Source organism: Nothoprocta perdicaria, unplaced genomic scaffold (assembly GCF_003342845.1).
Source record: "Nothoprocta perdicaria isolate Ctin4 unplaced genomic scaffold, notPer1 scaffold_484, whole genome shotgun sequence".
Taxonomy (NCBI): domain Eukaryota; kingdom Metazoa; phylum Chordata; class Aves; order Tinamiformes; family Tinamidae; genus Nothoprocta; species Nothoprocta perdicaria.
The window spans coordinates 15,070-28,060 of record NW_020455737.1 but is presented as its reverse complement, the minus strand read 5'-3'; the positions used below and the strand labels follow the sequence as shown (position 1 = coordinate 28,060).

Here is a 12,991-nt window from a genome sequence, read left to right as displayed (position 1 = left end):
AGCCGCCGCAGGGGCCGCACGGAGGCGGCTCTCCGCAGCACCGGCGCGACCGCCGCCCCGGGTGCCTTCCCTCGCTGCTGGGGCCCGTTGTTCGCTCCATCTCCGGGCTGCAGCCTCCCGTTTTCCGCCTCTCCCGCCACGTTCCTGCACGGGCGCCGCGTYGCGGGCGTTGGGAGGCGCCTGGCGCTGCGTTTTGGGGCTCCCGGGCAGCAGAACTGCCCGCTCTGCTCCACAGCGCTCGCCTGTGAACGGCAGATCCCGGCGGTACAGAGCGAGGGGAGCAGAGCAGCGCTGGAGCGCCTGCGGAAAGGGCTGAGCTGCAGCGGGGAGCAGCGCTCGGGAGCCCCGGGCTCCGGCGCTCCGGGTGGGCCGCCAGGACGAGGCTTCCCGAGGCCAGGGCCGTGTGGCCGCTCTGGAGCGTCCAGGAGGAGCCCGGGCTCCGGAGCCCACGGGAGCTGACCCCAGGTGCGGAGGTTCCTCCAGGCAGCCGTCCGCAATGGCAGGTTTGCTGGTGTCGGCCGAACTGCACCGGCCCCGGCTCTGCTCTGGCACCCGGTGGGGCAACCGGAGACTCCTYGGGCATGAGGCGCTGAGCTTGGCACTCCCAGCGTGGCCCGGCACTGCCGGTGCTCCCGGCATGGCATTCCCAGCCCRGCATTCCCAGCGCTCACACAGCAGCCCGGCATTCCCAACAACAGCCTGGCATTCCCGGCACTCCTCACAGCAGTCTGGCATTCCCGGTAGCAGCCCAGTGCTTCCAACAGCAACCCGGTATTCCCAGCACTCCCAGCACGGCACAGCATTTCCAACAACAGCCCGGCATTCCCAGCGTCGGACCGACATTCCTGGCTTTCCGACAGCAGCCCAGCGTTCCCAGCACTCCCCGCAGCAGTCCAGTGCTCCCGGCAGCAGCCCGGCACAGGAGCAGCCACGTGTGTCACCGTGAGCTGCCGGTGCCGCCAAAGCGCCGTTCTTGCTGCCAGCATTAGATTTTCCTCCCAGCGGCATCTGCTCCAATTAAACTGCTGCTTAGTCGCCTGGGACCCATCCCAGTTACTTTGCTGTGTTTTCTTCCCTCCTCTCCAGCTCCCGTAAACGCAGTAACAAGTGATCGTACAAACACGGTACACCCTTAAGTTCATCTATTGGCAGGGATTTCTCCAGAAAATTCACGCTTTTCTGGGAAAAAAASCTGCACTCGCTGCCTCTCAGGCTCTTGCTCTCTCTTTCAGGACGCACACAACTGCATCCCCGAACTGGACAGCGAAACTGCCATGTTCTCCGTCTACGATGGCCACGGAGGTAAGGGTGCCTCGGCGCTCCGGGAATGCTGCCGGAGCCGCGCTCTGGGACGGCGACATCGGTGCCAGGAATTCATGGCACAATGTCTGCCATGGAAGGGCATCCCTATGGACCATCCCAGGGATTTCTAGCACWGGTGGTGAAATTCCTGGGCCCTGGCACTTGTTAGGCTGTGAGCCTGGGCACAGCCATAGGTTCCAGGCATTGTATTGTTCTATCTATATTTTTAAAATCTATAATTTTATTTTAGTTGTAACTATTCTGAATGATCCATCACTTTTTCCTGACCTCCTTTTCCAGGTTATTTATATAGATATGAAAATACAAAATTCCAAGGGACTCTAACAATAGTCCTCATCCATTCAGCAAGCTGTTTGCTCCCATCAAATCTTACTTTTTTTCCCATGGCAGTTTACTATATCAACATTTGGCAACTTATTTGAAAGCTTTTATGAAAATCTATGTTTTATATATACATATATATCAACTAGACCACCTATTTTCAGCTGCACGTTGACTCTGAAAAAGTTCTCCCCTCTACTTCCATTGTTCTTCCCTATTTTACCGTATGTATTGGTAGAATACCACTAGGTATTGTAGGTATCATGAATCTGCTGATTTCTACCGTTTTGTGGCTGGTCCACAGCATTGTGAACCAGATTTCCACCACACCGAGGCCTTTTTCCTTTGTTTTTGGTATCATCTGTACACCTTCCATTTGTGCTGGCCCTGGAGCCGGTGCCTCCTGCTGCCCATGGTCTGGCGCTCTCATGTGCAAGTTCTCCCAGAAACGTGCATCACCTGCACGTTCTGCTCGTTGGCAAATACGAGTTTAAGACTTTTTGCAGTGGTCTTTAATGAAAAGGTCAGTGTGAGTAGGTCGTTGGCAAGCTAGTGGCTGTTCAAAGATACATGAGCAGTCTGAAGCACTTAAATAGATTTAATGTTTTCAAATTATTTTTCAGCCTGAACTTCATTCTAGGATGTGCGGGAAGTGTAATAACTACTGATATCTCCAAGATTATCTTGGAGAGCTGTAGGGTGATGGGTTGGTCCTGAAAGGCAGAGCAGGAAAGAACGTAGGGATTTAGCAACCACCCAGCGTCGTTCCTGCAGAATTTCGGGAGTGGTTGTAAGCCTCTAGCAGGTATGAAGATAAGCAACAGCTAGTGAAAACTGGGGAATAATAACTCATTCCAAAACAGGCTGTTTTTGTCTTTAAGCAAACCTGCTTCATAACTGAGAAGTAATTTATTTCATGAGCTTTTCATGAAATAAATTTAGTTTTGACACTCCTCTGACATTCTAACTAGTGTAGTGCATGARGTGGTAGGGGTTTTGTTTGTTTGTTTTAATTGCAATAGGAAAGGTTAAAGGTAGGCGCTAGGGAAGGGGTTAATCATGATGACAAAGCTCTGCGGTAGATCTCAAACCTGGTTTTAGGTCTTCAGTGATTGAGATGCAGAGCTATTCCTAAAGAAACCTTACCAGGAAGCAAAGCCTGCGGGTATGGCTGCTCTGCCCCTACGGCTGGAGTGGGAGAGGTCCTCAAAACCAGTCAGTCCATCCTGAGTTATTGCTTCTTTAGAATTCTTCAGGTTTGTTCTGTGGGAAGGGTTTAAGGTGTATACCCTCTTAAACTTTACTAGGGTAGCTCCAGTGCAAAGAGTGAGTTCAGCTTTTCTTTTCCAGCTGTTCTTTTATACCTTTTTGGCTTTAAACTATCTAGGAAGCTTCCAGCTCCAGGTGTCTTTGCAAAACATTTTGTGATTTCCAAGTTGATCCTTGTTTTTTGTATTATATTTTTTTCACTACTTAGTTTTCCATTTAACCCATTAGACTTTTTTCATGTCTTTCTCCTACTTTCCTTTTTCAACTTTCTTTTCCTATCTTTTCCCCATCTCGAACTTCCCCGTCTCCCCCAGGATCTGCTGCCTTTGCGTTTTAGTGGCCTGTATCTGCTGCACAGATACACGTGGGTCCTGGGAGCCAGGCGCGCAGCAGCTCTGCACCGCCAGTTTGAGCCTCCAGTCATCTGCTGCGTACACGGGTTTTGTATTTGTAACTGTTCCTTCTCATTTCCCTTTAGCAAATCCCTTCCTTTTCCTCTGTTGCATCCCCTTTCAGAGATGAGACACTTACAGCAAGCCTTTTTCTTACTCYATGGATATTTATCGGGGTATTTAATCGCCGTGCAGCGAAAGCTGTTTTGCAGTTTGTGCAGAGCAGCAGGGCTCTGTCACCGTGTCCTTGGTTCCTTCTCGCCTCGGCGCTGCTCTCACTGTCTCCGCGTTCCCCTGTCCCGGCACTGGAATCCTTTCAGGTCGGGATTGCTAATCTTGCAGGTTAGCTGCTTTGCACGGTGCCGCTTGGGGCCTCTCGTGCGTTCAGACCGCGGGCTCATGTGGACACGCGTCCGAGCGGATGGGACCCCACCTGGCCCGGGCTGTGCTCCGGAGCGGGAGGCAGCTCCAGGCTCCGGCGGCACCACCGCCTCGGGATGTCCCCCGGTTCCATCCGAGCSCGGCTCCTGCTGGTTGGCCTGCATCGGACACGGGTTTTGGCAGTGACGTTTACCCGTGYGGAAATGTGCTCTGGGATGTGAAATCCCATTCTTTGCTTTCACCTTTGTGCCTGGTCTCTCCAGCAGCGTGAAATCTCCCTGCATTCTCTGGCAGCCAAGAGCTTCCCCGTTCCCTACATCATTCCGTAAGGGCACATTTGTGCGCAGTGCCAGGAACTGCAGTAAGGAGGGAAATGTGAATTCTGAGAATGCCTTGTCGTAGGTAAGGACCAGCAGGGGAAGCCACGAGTGGCCGTGAGAAGAGCGGGGTCTGGGCTGAGGTCCCCTGGCATGTCCAGGAGCCGCTCGCTCTGTTGTGCCATCTCTGACAGTTTTCTCCTCCCTAAGGTCAGTAATTCCGCGGGCTGGGAATTACGGAGTTGAATCCTTTGATCCCTGATGGAGGTGGCAGGGAAAAGCAATGATAAGGAGTACTGAGCGTGACCAAGGTGTCTAAACCAGCCCTTTTATGCGGCCCTGTCCCCTGCTGCTGCCACCCTGTCCCTGTCCTGAACCTTCAGCAGAAGGATACCCGATGTTTAATGGAGGTGGTCTTGATAAAACCTGAACGGGCCGTAACTACCTTGGTGGCTCGTTACGCAGTGGGCTGAACGGGGCCCTGGGCCTGCGCCGGCGACGGTCCCGCTGTGCTGGAGCTGCGGGAGCCAACGGCTCCGCATGCTTGTGGCACCTCCGCTCCTCCCGTGGGGCGGCTGCAGCCAGAGCTGGCGCAGGTTCCCGGCCACTGCTGGCCTCGGGGTCCCCTTGCGAGGGAGCGCGCCTCTCCTCGCAGCAGGTAGCTGCTCCAGGCTGGAGCGCAGCTGGCCCAGGCCTTCCSGATCCACAGGAGATCCGCAGGAGCGGGTGAGCACGTATCTCCTGTCGCACAGCCCAGCTGATGCCCTCCGGCGCCCAGGCCGTGTTGGAGGACTGGAGTTGGTGTCCTGAGCAGGCAGGAATGAGAACAAGGAGATGCCATCCCCCTTGCTGGGAGGGACCCTGCACGTGCCACATCCCTCGCTGCAGGAGCTGCCTCTCTTGCTGCTCGCCCCTCTGAGCACTGGTGGTCCCCTACACCAGGGACCTCCGGGGGGCGGGCTGCACGAGCAGGGCTGTCGCAGCCCTCTGTGCCCTGCAAGGGCTTCGCACCGCCCCTTCGCGCCTCCTGGCCGCTCTCCGGCTGCGCGGCCGCACAGAGACCACTCCCCACCTGCCCCCGGGAGCATCCCGCAGAGCGCTCCGCCGGCCCCGGGGTTATTTAGCATGGTGCGGGGCTGTGCCAGGATTCTCCTTGGTGTCTGTGCCCGTGCGAGCAGCTCCTGCTGCCTCCCCCCACAGCAGCACCAGCACCAGCGTGAGCAGAGCGGCCGCRGGCCGGCAGGCACAATGACCCGCCCCGGCTGCAGGGCTGAATTCCCGCAGGACAGGGGTTTTCCTGCAGCACAGGGTTTTTCCTGCAGCACAGGTTGTCCCAGTGTGGTTCCCGGCGAGTCCGTCGTGGGAGCGAGCAGACGTGCAGGGATCCCCGGCTGGACGGAGCAGCCACATGGGAGGGCCGGGTCGCGCGGCTCCTTCCTGGCGGGAGCTCCTGCCCGGGACTGCGACGTCCTCCGCTCCAGGGCCACTTTTAGCTCTGCTAACCTTTGCAGTTTGCTGGTATTCAGCTTATCAAGCAGGCCGGAGTCCTGTTACCTAGACAGATTTCTGCCTCTCACACACAAACAGAAATTATTACATTGATTTTTTTTCAACTTGAACTGCACTTAATGGTCCCCCTTGCTGAACTGGAGAAATTTGTGATTTTTCACTCCCTTCCAGCTTCTTCCTCTCCTAATAGCACCTTCTTGGGTTGGGAAGACTCATTCCATGATCACAGAGATGTCTCCTGTGCTCTCTTGTGCACTTGGCAGTATTTGTTAGTGTGCTGCCAACATGGTTTTGACTTCTAGGGCTCCTTTGGTGGCTTTGCCTGTGCTGCCTGGTTTGTGCAGTGTCTTTTCAGCATGGTCTGTCTCCAGGCCGTGCCATCTCCCTCCTTGGTCTGGGTGACATCCTGRGATACCTGCTGCTCATCACACGTCATTAACGCTGGGTTTGCCTCAGGATCTCAGATGCTCAAGAGTCCCTCTTGCCATGGGGAGAACCAGCCTCTGTAAATGATCTAAGGGATCCCTGTTCTCTTCCAGGGGAAGAAGTTGCCCTGTACTGTGCCAAGTACCTCCCTGACATAATCAAGGACCAGAAGGCCTATAAGGAGGGCAAATTGCAAAAGGTAAGAAGTGCCGCCCTGGATTGGTGTCGCCACAGGACAGACCAAAAAGCCCTTGGGAGGTGCCTGGCACTTGTGCAGTGCCTGGCCTTCCACGGGGGTCTCCCTTTGCCTTCCTCATCCCTCGGGGTGTTTGCGGGAGCTGGTTGTGCTTTCCCAGATCAGCAGCCTGTTTCCAGCCCATGGGTGCGGGGTGTGTTTCAGGCTTGCAGGCTGCGGCGGGGGTGGTTCTGTGTAGGCTGCCTGCTCACGAGACGCAGAGCTCGCGCCAGGGAGCTGCAATTCCCGGCGGCGCCCGTGCCGGGGCCAGCACCAGCAGCCTTGCGCTCCCGCAGGAAGAGGCAGCGGTGCGAGCGGGAGCAACAGGCTCCCTCTGGAGCTCCCAGCTAGACCCGGCTYGAGGAGAGGCCCAAAGCAAGCCGGGATCGGGATGAGGCTGTGCCTGGGTGCTGAGACGTGTCCCATGGGCGCCTGTGCTGTGCCGAGCAGCTCCAGCCGCAACCACGACCGGGACACGCGCGGCCACGGCAYCCTGCAGCCTCTCTGTTTCCATGCAGGCCCTGGAAGATGCTTTCTTAGCCATAGATGCCAAGCTCACCACAGAGGAGGTGATTAAAGAGCTTGCCCAGATGGCTGGGCGGCCCCAGGATGATGAAGATGAGAAGGAGAAAGTTGCTGATGAGGATGATGGTAAGTTAGATGCCATGGGATGGGCGAGACTGTCCCTGCAGGGTTCAACCTCGCTGTCAGCTTTGGGCTTTGCTCTCCAAACTGCCCTGAGTCCCAGTGGGACCCGAGCGCGTGTGCGCACGCGCACCCGCACAGCCTGCCTTGTCTGTTGCTCTGGTAGGTACTGGGGAGCCTCATTCATTTGGGAGCTTAATCCAGTGCAGAGCAAGAGACTTGGTGACAGTTCTCTATGGGATGCAGACCGCTGGCGTGTGTGGGTTCTAGGATGTGTTCCCTTCCCAACACCCCTCTAGGATGTACTGAGCTGGGAAATGGACTAAGGGTGCAAATGCAACTGTGATGTCTTCTGCTTAGCTCCCGTGGGCGGGCGACAGACACGGGCTGTAGGTAGGATTCTGTTAGGCTCCTGTCTGCTTTCAACATTTTTTTAATTATTTCAAAGGAAGCAAATGTGCTTTCCTAGCTCAAAATAGTTGCCAGTCCAGGAAGCTCCAGATGCATTCCAGGTAAAACGCACTGCTCCCAGCTGAGTATCTTGTGATGGGCCCTCAGGCAGGTGCAGAGGGAAGCCATCTCCATAAGCACATCCATCTGACCACGCTGGGTTGCGTGGCCTGTGCTGGCGAGCACACAGTTCAGTTTGTCTCTTTCCAGTACCTTTCTAGATAGGGCTGCTGCTTTTCCTTTTTGTGTTAACTAGCAAAGGAAATGATAACTGAGCGTATCGCAGGGAAACCATGGGACGTTGCCTGCTGTCAGTGGAGTCTTCCCTCATAGTTTGGGGAAGGCCATCCCTTTTTCTCCCTCTGGTCTCCTTCTGGAGAGATGATGTATTCACTCCCTAAAGCTCTTCTGTCACCTCTCACTGTCTAGACTGTGTCTGTGCAGGACCCCCGAGCCCAGGGGCTGCAGAGCAAGCTGCTTAGAGAAGCTTGTTCCAGGCTGCAGTGTTAGTGGACAAACCTGCGTGTGAAGGTGGTGTCTTTGCTGCTGCTGCAGCTTGTTTGAGCCTGCTCGGGTAGAAGAGGAGGCTCTTTGCCGCTTGTGTCCTGCCTTCTGATCCCCCTTGCCTCCTCCTCCCCGCTTCTCCGTTTCAGTGGATAATGAGGAAGCTGCTCTTCTGCACGAAGAAGCCACCATGACCATTGAGGAGCTTCTCACGCGTTACGGACAAAACTGCAGCAAGAACCCCAAAACCAAGTCRTTAGCTCCGCCCGGGGAGAGCGCTGCGGAGGGGCCGGGCAGGCAGCACGATGGGGAGCCCATTATGAATGGGGAGGCCGACCCAGGGGAGCTCACCGACCACAAGGAGAGGAAGAACGGGAAGCCAGATGAGGAGCTCGTGGGTATTTCCTCCACTTCAGACAAAGCCAGTGCTGGAGGCAATGGCCGCGCTCCGCAGAAGCCTGAAGTAGGCAAAGGGGACGAGGCCGTCACCTCTTCTACGGGGGAGGCCGGGCCCTCCTGCTCCTCCACGGGAAAGCCCCAGCGCACAACCAAGTCCAAATTTTTTGAGGACAGTGAGGATGAGTCGGATGAGGTTGAGGAAGAGGAGGAAGACAGTGAGGTAGGAAACAGCGCGGGGAAAGAATGGCCTTTGGGCTGGGCAGGAATGCATTGCTTGCTGTGGTGCTTGAGCTGCAGCTCTCTGGCTCATYCTAGGATTGCCCTAGGAGTAGGATTTCCAGACTGACACTTTGAGACCATCCCATGGGAATGTCAGGGATTGTTTGGATAACTCTGAAGGAAACCTCCTCATCTCTGCAGCAGCCCTAACGGGTACCCTGGTCCTGCTGCACATTCTGTTCCTCCATTCACTGTGGTAGCTGAAAGCAGCTGCTCTGTAGACATCAGCRCCGGGGAAAACCTGCCCAATCATCCCACTCTTCTTTTGGGGTGAATTTATCCTCTGTGCCGAGGATGGAGGAGCCAGCCCTCTGGGGAGGGCACAGGTGGTGTCCTGCGTGATTCCTAGCGGAATATCTTGTTTCTTGCAGGAATGCAGTGAAGACGAAGATGGTTACAGCAGTGAAGAGGCGGAGAATGAAGATGATGAAGATGACACCGAAGAAGCTGAGGAGGATGAAGATGAAGAGGAGGAAATGTTGTTACCAGGCATGGAGGGGAAAGAGGAGGTGCACACCCTGTTCCTGTGTTCTGCCCCATAGTGTGGTGGGAAGGGGAGGGCCGGGCGTTATTCCCTTTGGCCAGGGAGGAAGAYGCTCTTGCTCTCCCGAGGCTGAAGGCAGCTGCTGGCAGCCTGGATCTGCCCAGGTGGCGCACGGGCCTGGGCAGCAGGTTGAGATACGCTGCTCCACTGGGGAAGGGGCCCTGTGGGGCTGCCCATCTCGGGCACCGTGTTGCCCTCCGCCTGGCTGAGGCYGAGGCTGTCGCTGGCCCCAGATCCAGGGATGCGGGGAGAGGATCCTGCAGCTTCTGAGGCACCAGCTCTCTCTTGGGAGAAGTTCTGGCTTGCAGGGCAGCTCCTGCTTCACCTGGGGGGCTGGAGCTGCTGCACTGAGGCTGCACTGAGGCTGAGGATGCAGCAGGGGGGGACCCCGAACCACTGAGGGCCTGTGGTGCTGCAGGGAGGCGCCTGGGTGAACTGCCTCCCTGTATTCCACCTTCCTCGGGCTTCCCTCCCTCATCCCACATGTGGTTCGGGGAGCCCCGGCGCCTGGGAGGCCGCGGTGGCTGCCGCTCGTTCCCTGTGTCGCGGTCTGGAGCAACGTGGAGGGTTTGAGCAGCACCGTTTGTCTTGCAGCCTGGCTCTGACAGCGGGACGACGGCGGTCGTGGCCCTCATCCGGGGCAAGCAGCTCATCGTGGCCAATGCTGGAGACTCGCGCTGCGTGGTGTCYGAAGGCGGCAAGGCCGTGGACATGTCCTACGACCACAAGCCCGAGGATGAAGTAGAGCTGGCCAGGATAAAGAACGCTGGCGGCAAGGTCACCATGGATGGCAGAGTGAATGGTGGCCTCAACCTCTCCAGGGCAATTGGTGAGCAGCTCCGGTCTGGACGCTGTGGGGCCTCCCTCGGGACGCTGTGCCCAGGGCTCCCATGGGCGCTGTGCCCGGAGCACCCATGGGTGCTGTGCCCAGGGCTCCTCTGCATCCAGCGCTCGTCCTCCCCAGGGCTTTGGGGTCAGTTAGATTGAATGGTGGATTTTGATTTAGGGGCACTTTGATTGGAGCCTGTTGAATATTGACACAGTGAGATTTCAGCCCAATTAGGGGAAAATGATGGTGAATTTCCATGTTTGCTGAAATGGGCAGACATCAGTGGAAAGAGCAGCACCCGCCGGGCTGCAGCACAGGACGCGGTGCAAGGACTGCAGGACTCCAGGACGGTGGTGTTCACAGGCACCTCAAAGGAAATGCCTCAGGCTGATGGTTGCTTTGTGAGCAAGGTGGGGGGTTCCTCTCTCTGCTGCTGATTGAGAGGCTCTGCAAGGACCTTGGCTGCTTCTTGGGGACCTAACTGTGTACCAGCTCGAGCCCCTTTGTTCTTGAGCCACACTTGCCCTCTAATTCCATCAGCTGCATTTTCCTTCTGGAGGCAGCACGTGACTGCAGCTCGTCCTCATCCTTCAGCCTCTGGGGAGCAGCAGGGGAATAATTAACAGCTCGGGAGCCTGAGCAGCCCAGCCAGGTCTTGGCCCGGTGAACAGCCTCRTTTTGAGCAGATGAGATCCTTTAAGGAAAGGGTTGTGAATAATAACAAGAATGTACTGGAAGATACACAGGGAAGGGAAGGAAGTGTCAGCAGCTAAGGGAGCCGGGTTGTTTACTGAGGAGAGAAGGGGTCTCCAGGGAGACTTTATTGCTCCCTACAGCTGCCTGGAAGGAGATTGTAGTGAGGTGAGGATTGATTTCCAGAAAAACTACAGGTGGGACAAGAGGAAATGGCATCAGGAGAGGTCCAGGGTAGATATTAGGAGGAATTTCTACATGGAAAGAGGAGTCAAGTACTGGAACRGGCTGCCCAGGGAAGAGGTGGAGTCCCCATTGCTGGCAGTGTTGAAGAAGGGTGGAGATGAGGTGCCTAGGGCCAGGGTTTAGCAGGATGGTGTTGAAGGGGTGACRCTTGCACTCGATGATCTTGAAGGTCCTTTCCAAACATAATGATTCTATACAGACCTGAACGGAGACCTCCTGTGCAAAGTGACTGGGAAAAACATGGAATAATTATCAGAGAAAAGTGATTAAATGAAAAGCTGGAGTCTGATTTCGTAGGGAGACGCTGGCCTCTCTGCCTTGCCCTGGCAGCCCCTGGCAAGGATGTGAGCGTGGCTGAGCCTGCCCGTGGGAGCTGGGCGCTGTTGTTGTCACACCGGCACCGGTGCCTTGGGAAGCCTGGAGCAGCCGTGTGAGACCCCCGCGGTGCCAGGCGGCCCGGCCGGGGGCGCGGAGCCGGGAAGGGTGGCACACGGAGCCCGTGGAGCCGATGCGGGCGGCCCTGCCGGCCGGCACCGCAAGCGGCTCCTCTCTGTGCAGGAGACCACTTCTACAAGCGAAACAAGAACCTGCCTCCGGAGGAGCAGATGATCTCTGCCCTGCCCGACATCAAGGTGCTGACGATAAACGACGACCACGACTTCATGGTTATTGCCTGCGATGGAATCTGGTGGGTAGCGCCGGAGCAGCGCGGGCCTCGCTGCCTGTGTCCCGGTGCCTGGGGAGGTCCCTGGCGCTGGGTGGGCCCTTAGCCCCTGTGTCCTGGGGGAGCTGAGGGGACCCTGGTGTTGCCGGGGACACGGGGAGGGCACACGGGGACAGGACAATGCGCAGAGCTGCGACCGCTCCTCACGAGCCCCTCTAACGCCCGCCCTGCAGGAACGTCATGAGCAGCCAGGAGGTGGTGGATTTCATCCAGGCCAAGATCACCCAGAAGGATGAAAACGGAGCCCTGAGGCCGCTCTCCTCCATTGTGGAAGAGGTGAGGGCAGAGCCCCCCGCGCCGCCCTGGCCCCCCGGTAGTCCCCTGCATTGGTGCCTTTCCCCRGGCGCTGCTGGGGGTGGAGGTGCCCGCGGCTTGGGGACCAGCCCTATGCGTGGCATCGTGTGCAGGGCCCCGTCACCGGGGGTCCCCGTGTGCCGCTGGTGCTCTTTGTGTCCCCTGTTTATGTCCCCTCTTTGTGTCCCCCGGGGGGGGGGGACGGGTGGCCGGCTCTGCCGCGGCTCTCGATGCCGCGGCCCCGCGTCCTGGGTCGCTGCGGGTCTCTGCACCGCTCACGTGCCCCGTCCTGCCCCCCGCAGCTGCTGGATCAGTGCTTGGCTCCAGACACCTCAGGGGACGGCACCGGCTGTGACAACATGACCTGCATCATCATCAGCTTCAAGCCCCGCAACACGCACAGCCCTGCGGAGAGCGGGAAGAGGAAACTGGAGGCGACGGCAGCAGCGGCAGAGGAGAACGGCAGCGACAGCAGCAAGAAGAGCAAGCTGGAATAACAGGCCTGGCACAGAGACTTTGCTGGGCGCTCACCAGACTCTCGTTTCTTAAACATGCTGAACTCAAGACTCCCAAGTCTTGTCCTTTTTTTAGCCTTAGCAGAGGCCTTGTCTGTCCGTGTTCGTCGGGGGGTGGGGGGTGGTGAGCAAGGGCATGTCACCGTGTCACACGTTCATTTGTAGCCATTCCAAAGAGCGAGGCCGGGGCTGCGCCGCACGGAGCTGCCGCGCCAGGGCCACCGAGGCCCGGGGCTGGAAGGATAATCCCCTCTTGTCTCCGTGTGGTTGTTGCCATTTCTGTGCCTGTGACTTTCTGTTTGGAGGGAAGAACTTTTTCACTGTTGAGGTTTTTTAATCTGCACCCGATTATTTAAGGCCCTTCCTGTTTTTATTTGTGGATCAACCTGGTCGTGGTGCTGCCGCCGCACCCTGTTCTGTTGTACACTTCCAATGGATCCTTTTTCAAACTAAAAGCCCGAAAACAGCCGTGTTGGTCCCTGCTTCTTTCCTGGGGGAGAACGGGGGGCACAGCGCAGGGCCCGGGGGACACAGGGGGGTCCAGCCCGGGCCGCAGCCCACAGCTCCRTCCACCCCTGTATCCCCGGCACCAACAGCAGGGGGGGCTGCACGGGACCGGGCCCGGAGCCGTGGACACGGGCAGCAGCRGCACCCTCGGCCCCAGGGGGCCCCGCGCACAGAGTGGGCCTGGGCCCG

At 57.5% G+C, this 12,991-nt stretch overlaps 1 protein-coding gene across 1 annotated transcript; it reads left to right on the top strand.

Annotated features, from left to right (window-relative positions):
• Positions 1–496: 496 nt before the first annotated feature.
• On the top strand, positions 497–12,735 carry PPM1G (protein phosphatase, Mg2+/Mn2+ dependent 1G). Its single transcript, XM_026047230.1, has 10 exons — positions 497–586; positions 1,233–1,302; positions 6,052–6,137; positions 6,692–6,824; positions 7,922–8,391; positions 8,822–8,959; positions 9,589–9,823; positions 11,321–11,450; positions 11,660–11,762; positions 12,083–12,735. Exons 1-10 carry the CDS (start codon positions 497–499, stop codon positions 12,275–12,277), a joined length of 1,650 nt encoding a protein of 549 aa, XP_025903015.1. The 3' UTR covers positions 12,278–12,735.
• The last annotated feature ends 256 nt before the right edge of the window (positions 12,736–12,991 follow it).